Source organism: Anguilla anguilla, chromosome 4 (assembly GCF_013347855.1).
Source record: "Anguilla anguilla isolate fAngAng1 chromosome 4, fAngAng1.pri, whole genome shotgun sequence".
Classification (NCBI taxonomy): domain Eukaryota; kingdom Metazoa; phylum Chordata; class Actinopteri; order Anguilliformes; family Anguillidae; genus Anguilla; species Anguilla anguilla.
In genome coordinates, this window is record NC_049204.1 from 56,618,626 (window position 1) to 56,631,747 (window position 13,122).

A 13,122-nucleotide genomic window follows, 5' to 3' on the forward strand; every position below is an offset into this window, starting at 1 on the left:
ACTGCTCATCAGGGTGTGATCCAGCTAGAGTTCCAGCTACTCTAGACATGCTTATTGCTTTTGGCTGTACTATGTAATGTATCTATGGCTTTTATTTATGTGTGGAGGGTAAGTATTTTGAATATTCTAAAACATCATTGCTTATGATGTTATTCTTATTGTCATTGTTTCTTGTATTCACAGTACAAATATGTGTGCTATTTCTGTAATTATTTATTTAATATTTTGTTTGCAATTTATTTTGGTATTTGTATATTTTATATTTATATGGCAATTGTGATTTTTTTATTGCTAGCATTATATTATGTATTATGTATTAGCGTGTGGTCTGTGTTTTTAGTAAATATGTATTGTTGTTGCTGTTTGTCAAGCTCACTCTGTTGCAGCTACGCAGTGTGTGTGATGCAATCCAGTTAACTAAAGCAGCTGCTTCTGACCTCTTTGTCCGCCTTCACCCATTCACTCATGCCACGTGGTTGTTTCCCTCCAATCAGAGTGCTGTCCTTAAGCACAACACAGTAAACTTCGGCATGCTGTATTCTGGACGCTATGCTGCACCGCATGCCAGCAGAAGCATGACAATAAACTTTTACAATAACGCAAAGCATGAAAACCAAACGACACAGTGGCTACCTCTTCCATATGTGAGTATGAACCACAAATGCAACAGCACACTCACCAAAACACGTTGCTACACTAATAAGGAGCAGTGGTTTTGACTTATATAGTGTTCTTACATTAATTACATTATAGTACCTCAGTCCATTTGAATGAGTCAGTAGATGTTTTTTTATTTATTTACTTAATGATAGCAGCTACACAACAAGTAAAAGTATTATTGATTTTACATTTTGCTAAGTTTTCATAAATATGTGTACAAGACAACCCAACTTGCCAGCACCCGATTTATAACATTTTCTGAATGACACTAGAAGTAACTGAGGCCTTCTAGAGATTATTCAGTTTACTTATTGTTCCAGGCCTATCAACACTCTGCATGATATTTGGGTAGCGTGGCTAGCCTGCCAAAATAAATTATAAATAGAATGCCATAGGAATCACACATGTGCTTCAATTCATCCTTTTAACTTTTTTAGGGAAAGCCACACTTATGTAATATTACACCTGCTAAGCTTCCTGTTTCTTAACCTGCTCACTGAGATTATGAGATCAATAATTCAGCCAAGGTCATACACAGAACAACAGAGTGATAATGAGTTCACTGCTGACCTATAGGAAATTTTAAATTGTCCCACGAAGTAAGAAAAGTCCAATAACACATTCATCTCTGATGTGCCCAACCGAGCAAAAAAAACAACCTTCCCATCAATATTTTGGCACAACACAGAAAACCAAGCCCATTTTATCTTGAGAGGCCTCTGTCCTGCTTACTGTTGTCTAAAATATCAAAGTGTCTGTATTCCACGTCTGCAGCTTGTGTGTCAACTGGAGTGATGTACCGTATAATGTCTGCTCCACTGTGTTCAAGGTCACTGTGAAAGTTACTGTCCCTCTGCATCATTGGTAACTCTAAACCTCATCTGCTATTGTTTGGGAATATGAGGGAGTTCCTGTACCCTCTCTGTGTGGCTTACAATCAAGAGGATATGGGGATAGGCAACAATTACATTATATTAAAATACAAGATTTTTGATTGTTAAAATAAGCTTATTGATGCAGATAGAGTGGAAAGGAATTTTGGCTACATATTTGGGAATTTGGGCTAGTATTGTGATGTCTAAAAGCTTAGCTTTAATATTGTTTCACTGCAGCCAAACGTACCCAGAGTTTTTTTCCACACAACAATTTGATTGCAAGTTGAAAAAAGTAGAAAACTGACAGCACATCAGATGGGATCAGGTTGTAAATGTGACCTGTGGACTCCCATTTCTGTATTATACTGGCCTGAAGGGCTCAAACGCCTGTGTCTTGATGAAGCTGAGTAGGAATCAGTGATTACCATCATAACCAGTGTCAGCCATAGCAGAAATGAAACATGAAGCCTGAGCTACAGAGAACACGGGCTGCACTAAGGCCCTTCGTATGACCATCTGACCTCTGTTCTTCTCGTCTCCCACTAGACCCCTTCGCAGCAGAGCAATATCTTAGATAATGGTCAGGAGGAGGTTTCTCCCACCAGCCAATGGGCCCCATACTCGCTGGGCAGGAGGGACGTACCCCCAGATAATATCATCAAAAAGGTAAGCATACCTGGGTTTGTACAGGCCCTGGGAAACCAGTCATCTGTATCGCCATTGCCAAGCCAGTTCTCATTACTGTAGCAATGGACTGTGACTGCTCTGCTGCTGTAATGTTATAAAATAGCAAGAGCATGTCATTCCTGTGAAGCTATTGTGGATATATAATGACTGGAGTGAATAGGCTTTGCTAATTCACATTTCAAATCTAGCAGGCTATTTAGAAAATTGGAAAGAAGGGTGGGTTCCAGTGGACATTAAAGCTTTTTTCCCCTTTGTTGACACCAATAAAAGGCTTTTTCATATGTATATTTAAATATTGCATGACCTAAAGTTTGTGGACACCTCATCCAGAATTATGGGCATTAATATGGAGTTGGTCCACCCTTTGCTGCTGTAACAACCTCCACTATTCTGGGAAGGCTTTATACTAGATTCTGGAGAATTGCTGCAGGGATTTGCTTTCATTCAGCCTGAAGAGCATTAGTGAGGTCAGGCTCTGATTGGGTGATTAGGCCTGGCTCGCCGTTGGCTTTCCAATTGATCCCAGAGGTGTTGGATGGGGTTGAGGTCACTGGAACTAAGGGGCCTAGCCCAAACCACGAAAAATAGCCCCAGGCCATTATTCCTCCTGCACCAAACATTACAGTTGGCACTATGCATTCGGGCAGGTAGCGCTCTCCAGGGATTCAACAAACCCAGATTCATCCATCAAACTGCCAGATAGTGAAGCTTGATTCATCACTCCAGAGAACGCGTTTCCACTTCTCCAGAGTCCAATGACGGTGTGCTTTACACCATTCTGAGACATTTCTACTTCACAATAACAGCACTTACAGTTCACCGAGGCAGCTCTAGCAGGGCATAAACTTGATGAACTGATTTGTTGGAAAGGTGGCATCCTATGACAGTGCGACGTTGAAAGTCATTGAGGTCTTCAGTACGACCTATTCTACTGGCAATAATTGCCTATTGACATTGCATGGCCGTATGCTTGATTTTATGCACCTGTTACCAATGGATATGGCTGAAGTGCAAGTAGCCAAACCTAGTAATTAGACGATATATATATATATATATATATATATATATATATATATATAGTAGCAAAAAGAAAGGAACTGGCCAAACTCCAGAAAATAATGCCAGTGATGGTGAGAGAATCCATCATGTTCACAGTTCAAATGGGAAATAAAGTGGCCTTCATTAAACTCATATATCACTGGGAGCTGAATGAGGGCACTGTGTGTGGGCAGGCATAGTGCTCATTACCTCATTTAGCAGACATGATGGGCTGATTTACCCATGTGTCTTTTAGAAAGATCATTAGATTACTACTCGCATTCAGGCACAATGCGTATTGCTTTGGTTATATGTCCTATCATTTTACTGTCACTGTATGTATGCTTTGGATAAAAGCGCTATATAAATGCAGTCCATTCCCATTTCAGTATATGGCGTATTTTGTTCATTATATGGTAGATCCATTTTATTATCTGTCATATTAATTTTATTGTGTGCCTTATCGGTTTTCCCATATTGAGATGAATTTGATTATGTATCTATCCATTTCAGCATATGTTCATGTTATTAGTTTATATGGTATGATTTCATTATGTTTCAATTTGTATATTTATTCATTAAATGTAACTTTACGGCATCCCATTTACACAAAGCTTTAAATTTGGCTGAATGTATACCCATAGCATAAATCAACTGAAGAAACGCTTATGTGAAATATGATTTGCATGTGCTCTTTAGTTTTTTTTAAAATGCCTTAATTGTACTTTCACCGTTAAATAAAACATTACATTTTGTGTTGTCTTTATGTCCTCATGTTTAATAACCACGTTATTTTTTCTGAATAGGCTTGTTGCGCATAGTTTGTTGTAAGGGCATGTTTATATGGATTCTTGTCTTATTTCTTTTGCACATAGCCTTTATTATCTTGTCTTTTTTTTTAAATGTCAGGAATAATTGCTGTCCGTCCCCGTTCATTTGAACAGTGTTTCATTCTTGCTTAGTTTCCCTGGCAACCCCAGTCTGTCAATGTTGGTGTGATTTTTGCTTGGCTGTGAGCATTTTCACTTTTGTGCCTCAGTTAAAACTTGCTCTTCTTTCTCAGCAGTTTCCTTTAGAATAAATAAAGCAATGGGTAATTTCCTTTTGGAATTAAGGCAGTACTGCAGTACATGTGGGGCATCATTTTTTGCCGTGTTGAAAGCACACTTATATGCTTATGAGTTTTGCACAGCTGCATAAAATGTATAAACAACCTGTGCAATATTACAATGTTACAGATTACAAGGACAAATAGTATATTATTCCACCTTTAGTATATTATTCCACCTATTCCAAATTTAGAAGATCGTCTGAGTGCTATACCTGATATGAAAAATTGAAAATGTACTTCACAGTAGAATATTTTCACTGACTGCCTGAGGTAAAAGCAGGAAAGGAGAGAGTTGAGTGAACTTCCATGTTTCCTCTCCAGCATGCAGTAGAAACCCCGACCACCACCAGTCACCTGTGGTCTGTCTGTTGGCCATCGTGTGTAAGACGTAACGTTTGCGTTTTTGCAGCTTCCTGACTCTTTGCCTAACGGGTTGAATTACCCACAGGCAGGTGGCCACCCCAACCAAACACAGACAATGATCGTGACCTCAGCGTCGGCCACGCCCCCGCACCGCTCTGCCCGCGAGCAGCAGTACGAGGGGGCCATCAACAAGATCTCCATCCAGCAGTACCAGTCGCCGCTGCCCATGCCCATCTCGGCCACCAGCCCTCGTCCTCAGAGTGCACGCTGCCTCATTCAGACCAAAGGGCAGAAGAGCATGGATGGATACCAGGAGCAGGTGAGAAGCAGTCCAGCTATCACACAGCTATTAGACTATGGGTTCACCACCACAGACTTTAGACCATCAGAGGAGATCACATTAGACTATGGGTCCCCCACCGCAGACTTTAGGCCCATCAGAGGAGATCACATTAGACTATGGTTCCCCCACCACAGACTTTAGACCCATCAGAGGAGATCACATTAGACTATGGGTCCTCCACCACAGACTTTAGACCCATCAGAGGAGATCACATTAGACTATAGGTCCCCCACCACAGGCTTTGGACCCATCAAAGGAGCTGAGTTGCATTCCAAGCAATATACCAACCAAATATGATATTATCACAGGTAATTGGCTCTGATCAGGTTTTTGGTCATTCACTCATCAAACAGCAGATTCCCAGGCATAGAGTAGAATCGATGATATATTTGCATGCAAATTTGTGCAAACACTTTTTAGCCATCTATTATTTTGTGGTAGAGCTATATTATGGGAGCAGCTTTCATAGCAGTCTGGTGGCATTTCTCTGTGGTACTACGGCGTTGTCTCTGTGTTGTGTTCTCTGACAGTTCTGTGTGCGCATAGAGAAGAACCCTGGCCTCGGTTTCAGCATCTCAGGGGGAATAAGTGGGCAGGGAAACCCCTTCAAGCCATCAGACATGGTAAGACTGCTGCTTCTTCCTTATGTTCCTATAAAGGGACACACATTTTTGCCCTTGCATTTGCCTACAAATTACATAAGGCTTATTCTTTTAATCTTCACGGCTATATCTTTTCTAATTTCCATATTTCAGCAATGATGTAATGTTGTTTTATGTAGTTTTTTTTTTCTGGAGAAAACAGAATAAGTAGGTCTCACTTAAGAGTTGCCATGGAAACGCCTGCTGCTGCTGCTGCTGATGCTAAGTATGGTATTGCTCCCTAGTTGAGTCTATTACCTTTGAACTTTCATTGTTCTTGCTTGCAGTGGAGTCAAGATTCAAAGCAAGGCCTTAACAAATAATTAGTTAATTTTACATCTAACTTCACCCATAGTGATATTTTCTCATGGAAGTGTTAGCTATGTTGCTGACATTTCTGGGGATAAAAAAAATGTATGAAGATACATGAAGTTATATAAAAACAGATATAGATACAGTTACTGCATATCGATACATAGATATTGAAATATACATTGCAGCCTATGTATAGTTTTTATTGTATTTTTTTTCAGATTTGATTGTAGATTGCCATAATAACAATGTGATTATGTTGCATCGTTCACAATTAAATTATTATTACCACATGTTGATAGATCTACTGTCCATTGGCAGTTCTGCATAAATAATTGCAGATACCAAATGTTATCGAATAATTCATGCAAAAAATTATTTTTGTTCTGTAGTAACCGACTCAAGTCATGTCATGTCAAGTGAAATCAAAATGTGAGCTAACTACAAACACAAGAGAAGTGATCCCCATCATCTGACAAAGAGGGCATATTTTGACACCCCAAAGGAGGGCTAGTGAAGCTAATTGTTGCACAGAATAAGCTACTCCCTATTTGAAGGGGAACAGGACCAGCGTGATTACTGCAGATAAGAAAAGATGGACCCTCTGCACTGAGAAGCAGTTCTCTTTAACACGAGCTTAAAAAGTATCTGTACACAAAAAATAAATGGAAAACTTTGAAATTTGTCTCATGAAGTAAAACATGAGGACCTGTGTAAACCATGTTCTCTTCAATGAAATATCAATTGTGAACAATAAAGCCCGTGAAATTACACGTGATGCCTTTCATCTTGACTTTTAAATGTCACTTCATGCACTGCCTACATTAGCATTTTAAGCACAATATTTTGTCAAAATGGAAAGGGATCGTTTGACATTGTTTAACAGGGTCAAATCAATAAGAGTGTGTTATGTGATATTTTGAACATGAGATCATGTCTTTCTAAGGAAATTGGGGTTTTAAAATGGGTACATAATTAAAACCCCTTTCCCTTGCTGTTTTTTACTGTATGTACTGGATGAGACAAAAACAGTATAGGTAGATTTTTTTAAAATAGCAATGTACCACTGGTAAAACTGTATAGTGAAAATAACAAATTAGATCAGTAAAAAGAGGTCAAAGAAGAAATGTTAATCAAAACAGTTTGCCTTTGAAAAAGCTCAATAATCGTCTGGTTTCCTCAGGAACATGAATCATACTGAATCTCATTATAAAGACTTGTGTGGGCAATGCTTTTCTGGCTGTTATTTGTAGATGTGCTTTATCCATGTATAAGATAACCATGTTTAGTTTAGTAGTTTGTATGTATATAGGATTTAATTCATTTTGGCCTCATTGTGTAGTTTACCAATGACAGCTTTACATTAATATTTCTGTATATTTTCTTTGCATTCTTCCATCCAAACACATGTTCCACTAGAACTGATAATCATCCTATTTGCTGAACAGCTTTTGTGTGCAATTTATAGATTCAAATGAAATGAATTGCTGTTTAAAATTCACTTTCCTGATGGTTACATTGATACTTTGTCATGTGGATAATATACTTACTTTAAATTTATTTTTTACATTTATTTTAATTACTGTACTTCATATTGCACCATAATTTGCCATATCTTTCTGAAATCACTGGTAATATTTCTGAGGTATTTTATTATTACCATGAGAGTAAAAGAAATGTGCACGTGTAATGTGACTACTCCTACTTTATTTTGAATTTTGGAGTATTAGAAGTGGCCATTAGAAATGTTTTGTGACTTTACAACTTTTCTATTTGTTTTTCCTTGAAGTCGTAGCTTGCCATTGTTATGAGGTATTGACTCACATGAGTCAACCCCTCACATATTTTATTTGTGTCAGAAAAAGATGGTTGAACAGGAAATACATACACAACTAAAAGGATATAACTGTATTGAATGGATTATATTACTTCAGAGTAAATGGGAAAGTTAAGTGTATGTATTTGCTGAGGTCACTTCAAAGATTGGTGCTCTTACAATCTCTGCCTTGACAGATGCAGTACACTATATATATGATTTAACCAGATTGAGCCAAAAATTCACAATAATAACTTCACACTTAAAAAAAAGCTTTACAGTAAATTGGAAAAGCCCTGTAAGTAAAGGCAGTGCAGGTATTTTTATTTTAACTATCCATTAATGTTTTTTCTATCACATTCATAACAATCAGTTGAAACAAGGTTCATGTTTTCAATATATTTCTGTAGGTCTCTCTAACTGGACACAATCTTATAGTTTAACTACAAGTAGTGTAGCTACATTTTTACTTAAAGCATTTAACAACTTATATTTTTCCATATTTGAAAGGCAAAGATTCTAAACCATCTTTACCATCTGGTTCCTAACCTCATATCGCTTTTGACTTATAGGGTATCTTTGTTACTAGGGTACAGCCTGATGGACCTGCCTTCAGCGTGCTTCAACCTGGAGACAAAATTCTGAAGGTAACGGCGTTCTCCATCACTGCACACTGCTCACACCTTTGTGACCACGCGCTCTCCACAACATCGCCAGTAGAGGCTTTGCATGTGCCATTTGACTCTGGTTATATGTGCATTTACGGAACGTGCTCTGTTGTTTTGGTGTTGGTCACACTGCCAGTATGTCTGAGTTGTTCTTCAGTCAGACACTTCATTGTGCAATCCATGTTCTGTGTTTCACTGGGTCGAAAATAGTAGCCCCACTGACGTCAAAGAAACAGAACCGAATGGTTTCCAACAAGAAAGCTGTCTTCTTGTCAAGTATTGAGTCATCTAAAATGTGACCAGTACATTAGAACATTATTAAGAGAGCTTTTTTATCAGTAGTCTTCCACATTTTCCACATTGCAGTGCAACTCGAGTGATGCTGGAGTTTCTTGTCCTTGTTAATGTTGTGTTTCATTAGTCTCAGATGTCCCTGTGTGTCCCTGGCTTATCCTTTGTACATTTTACTCCCACTCCTCTGAAGGCAGTGAAATGTTGCTACATTTTATTGTTGAGGGTCAAGGGTCAACACCCCACCTCCACTGCATGATACTGTCCATACAGGTGTATCATCCTTACAGAGCAGCTTGCTCAGCGTGTGCACTGTCTCACTCACTCTATCACTCTCAGCTCACACCTTTAGAGGGGCTGAGAAGAGCTTTAAGATTTATCTACATAGCCATCTTGTCCCCTGCTCTCAAGTGGATAGTTCTTAATTTTAATTGTGTCCTTATGCAAGTGGAGGATACTTAAAGCATAAGCATCAGCATGGATAGTAGATTGATGGCACTGTAGCTGATTTACCTTCAGAGTGCAGTGGCTTTGTGAGCAAAATGCATGGTGCATGTAAATCTGCCATTTAGACAGTGTTCATCTTTGCTTTCAGTACAAAACACCCAGCACCATGTTCTATGTGAATCAGTTAGGTTTTCTATGCTAAAATGACCACAGGAGTTTGATCACTCCCTGTTGTCATTGGCGTGTCTGGCTTCTGTGTCGCTTTAAATGTGCGCTAGTAGAGCCCCACTCCCATGCCGTAGCCTGCGGGACCAGGCTCCTCTCTGCTCTCTCCACAGATGGAAGTGTGCGCTGAAAAGCAGATCTCTAAATTCCAGCTTCTTCCCCTTCTCTCTCCTTTACAGCATGACTCCTCCTTCCTGTGTCGCTCTCTCTTTCTCTCTCCTTCATTGACGGTGTTGTGTTTCCTTAGCTCCAGTAAGCTAGGCCTGTTCCCAGTCTCTCTGCGCCTCCTGCACTGCTCGCCCTGCCCCCCCACTCCTCCCTCTCCACACCTGTTCACCATGTGCTTCGTTTTTGCATTGCAGGCCAATGGACATAGTTTTTTACACATGGAACACGAAACCGCTGTCTCTCTACTGAAGAATTTCCAGAAAACTGTGGACTTGGTAGTTTTGAGGGAGAGCACAACCTAAATATTTTTATATTACACCATGACTTCTCACACAAAATGAACACTGAAATATGTACACTTTGTCCAAACCTGTTTTTATTTAGGAACAGAAACGTTTGCCAATTGCTGGACCAATGGCAAATACTTGTGCCAAATGTAAAATAGGAGACATATCTTATGTTACAAATGGATATAAAGGACACAAATGTGTTTAAATTTTATGTTTATGTGACTGAAATTCATTTATATCTATCAGCCTGAGGCTGTAGATTGGTGCAGATGTTTTTTTTTTTTTTTTGTTTATTTTGTTTAATTTTTAATAGATATTATTTCCTTTTTTTGTAGTTGTTCATTTAGATTTAGAGCATGAAAGCACACTAGCTCCTTAGGAATTACACTCACCATAAACACTGCCTCAACGCTGTATATGCCTTTTGTAAATATAAATATTAATATAAAGACAAAATTAAAAGTTGAGGCCTGAGTGAAGAATGCTATCGGAAAGAATTTTATATAATTTGTGAAACAATCAGTTTCCTTTGGTGACCTTTAGGTACATTAAATAAATAAAAAAATACATTCAGAAATATATAATTTTAAAATGGTTATACCCCACATTTCTTTGCATTTTCTGTTTATTTAAAATGTAGTACTTGCATTGATCCGTGCATTAAGTCACTGTATTAGATATTTAAGATTAGTGATGTGATCTGGATTGCACTTACAGAGCTGGAAATTTAGAAACCAAAGCAATACCCTTACCAGAACAAATAATCATTATACTGCCAAGCAGCACCATCTGCTGGTAGCCCCACTGACAAGTTCAGCTGCATCGTTTTAAATCCCTAAGATGTCTATATTTAGATTAATAAGAGCACTGGGGTACTTTATAATACACAAACATAAAACATTTGTGTTTTTAATGACCTCATTCTTTGTCAGTTGTCTCTTATTTTCGTGGTGGTACCTATATGATGAACGGGTATAAGATTCACTGTAGTAGTATCACCTGTCAGGTAAAGTTCACAGTTCTATAGACAGCTGTGAAATGGCACTCTTTCATTATGCACACCAAAGCTGCTACATATTCCAAAACCTAAAGGAAAAAAAATTAATCTGCTCCAAAAATTATATGTTCCTCTCCAATGAAGATCATAAAACCTGTCCCCCCCCCAGTTTTTAAGGTTCATAGGCAATACATTTTTAACACTGCAATTAGCTGTGCATGGCAAAGCTCAGACATTATGGCATTATGGAGTTTTTAGTGTCAGAGTCTTTATTTTCTGATACACTGCATTGGAGAATAACATCACTCATGCCACTTTTAAGGTAACACAGTTCATGCAGATTTGAAAATGTCACAACGCTGTGCTGCATTTGTCAATATGCGTGGGCTAATTAGATTGAAAGCAAAGCGCTCCTATTATACCGTGTTTCAGATGAAAAAGATCTATCTGCAGTCTTCTGAACAGTGTTCCATGGAGGTCACAATGCTCGTACTCAGTTTGTTTAAATGGGTCTGTGCAACAGAGGTCCGCCCCACTGTTTCAGTGGACTTCTCTTAGAAATGGAAACAGGGCCTGGATTCAGAATCCAGATGTGCGCAAAAGCAAGAAGTCTCACAAAGCCATATGGCAGTTTATTCGAAGTGCAACAATTTCCATATATCACAAGTTGTCATCTTGCTTTTTGTGTTTATAAAGTGTACTTCAGATTATTTTGCTCAGTAGATGATCGGTTACCTTCATATTCCACATTTTTAAGTCAGCCGATATTTTTAATGCTGAAGTAGCAATAGAATTAGTTCTAGCAATTAGAACTGCTGTTCTGCAATTAGGACATTAAAAACGTTGACATTAATTCACTCTCAAAGCCCACCACATAGGCATTTCAGTGAAGCAGATGAGTGGATTTCCATTCAAAGCTGTTACAGCATGCTTTCTTTTATATTTGTCTTTGTGTTGGACATTTTGGTTTTTAAGTGGATGTATTAAACAGTTTTATGAAACTTATATCTCAAACTTGAAAAACAATGGTCTTTAGTGTGCAAAGATTATTAGTATTGCGAACATTGGTGCCACAATAACAGAATCACAAAAGAATCCTGAAAACTTTTCCCAATTTTTAAAAATGGAAACAAATGTAGCATTTAATGTGGCATTTTTGAGCAAATCTAAGCACTGAAAGACAGCATATGAAAAGACCTTGGCTGATTTGTGCCTGGCTAAGTTGGCATAAGGTAGTGAGCTACCATCAACCAAATTTGGAAAAAGTTCATTTCAGAGTTAGAAAATGTGACATAAACCTATAGGAAGTTTGATATAATTTCTTTTTTTTTTTTTTACTAAACGTTTTCTTGTAATTATTTCTAATATATTGATATACTTAGCTTTGCTCAAATTGTGAACTTTTATAAGTATGGAAGGACAAAATGTATTCAGGAAATGATGCAGAAAAGATATAGTATCTGACATGTAAAGTTTATTTCTACAGTAATGTGTGAATTTGTGTTATAAAAATATATATATGTATATGAATAAAATGGTCATTTTTGTATGTGTCAAAAATATAACTAAATATGAAAAACAAATACATGGTACTTTTCTGTCTTCTTGCAGTATCGATGTAAATAATTGTGAATGAAAATTTAAATAATTCATAGATTGTGAATGTACTCCAAGCTTCTGCAGTATGAAGACTTACTGGACTTGAATGCTGCTTCTTCTTTTTTTGTGCAAAAAAAAGTAATTTCAACTTTTAAAATGTATTGTTTAGTTGGACAAATTTTGTGCGAATTTATTATCCTGTTTATTGATTTGCACATGCAAGTTTAATCCTTCCAGTTTTAGTTCTGTATTGACACAAAGACATGTAATTGGTTAAGTATATATTCTGTGTCTAGAATGCATTTTGCAGATGCTATCTGTATATATTTAAGATGACTTTTAATAAAAATTATGGAAATATAAAATGCTGTGCAGCAAATAACAGAGCCATTTTCGGCTTTGGAAGTACATTTTTTCAGTATTTAAGGAGTGTTTTGAATAATGTATGAAAGTCTATTGTACAAATAATAAAAATGTCACTTTATTGTTAAATATTTGTTCTGACTGGTCTCTGTGCACCCCAATGAATCATGTATATGAACATTTTTGATATCCATTAATGTAATTCTATATATTCTATAATTGACTGTC

The 13,122-nt window shown here is 37.6% G+C and overlaps 1 protein-coding gene across 18 annotated transcripts in view; it reads left to right on the forward strand.

Moving 5' to 3' along the window:
- lrrc7 (leucine rich repeat containing 7) overlaps positions 1-13,023 on the forward strand; it is a 134,753-nt gene extending 121,730 nt beyond the window's left edge. For 8 of the 18 annotated variants that reach the window (XM_035413355.1, XM_035413357.1, XM_035413356.1 and 5 more), the window contains 5 exons: positions 495-644; positions 2,082-2,201; positions 4,781-5,053; positions 5,608-5,700; positions 8,419-13,023. In XM_035413355.1, coding sequence (XP_035269246.1) covers positions 495-644; positions 2,082-2,201; positions 4,781-5,053; positions 5,608-5,700; positions 8,419-8,724 — 942 coding nt within the window. In that variant the 3' untranslated portion in view covers positions 8,725-13,023. Of the gene's footprint in view, positions 1-494; positions 645-2,081; positions 2,202-4,780; positions 5,054-5,607; positions 5,701-6,422; positions 6,802-8,418 lie in introns of those variants that run through there. The other 10 variants (XM_035413364.1, XM_035413372.1, XM_035413369.1 and 7 more) reach the window with 8 other exon arrangements.
- The last annotated feature ends 99 nt before the right edge of the window (positions 13,024-13,122 follow it).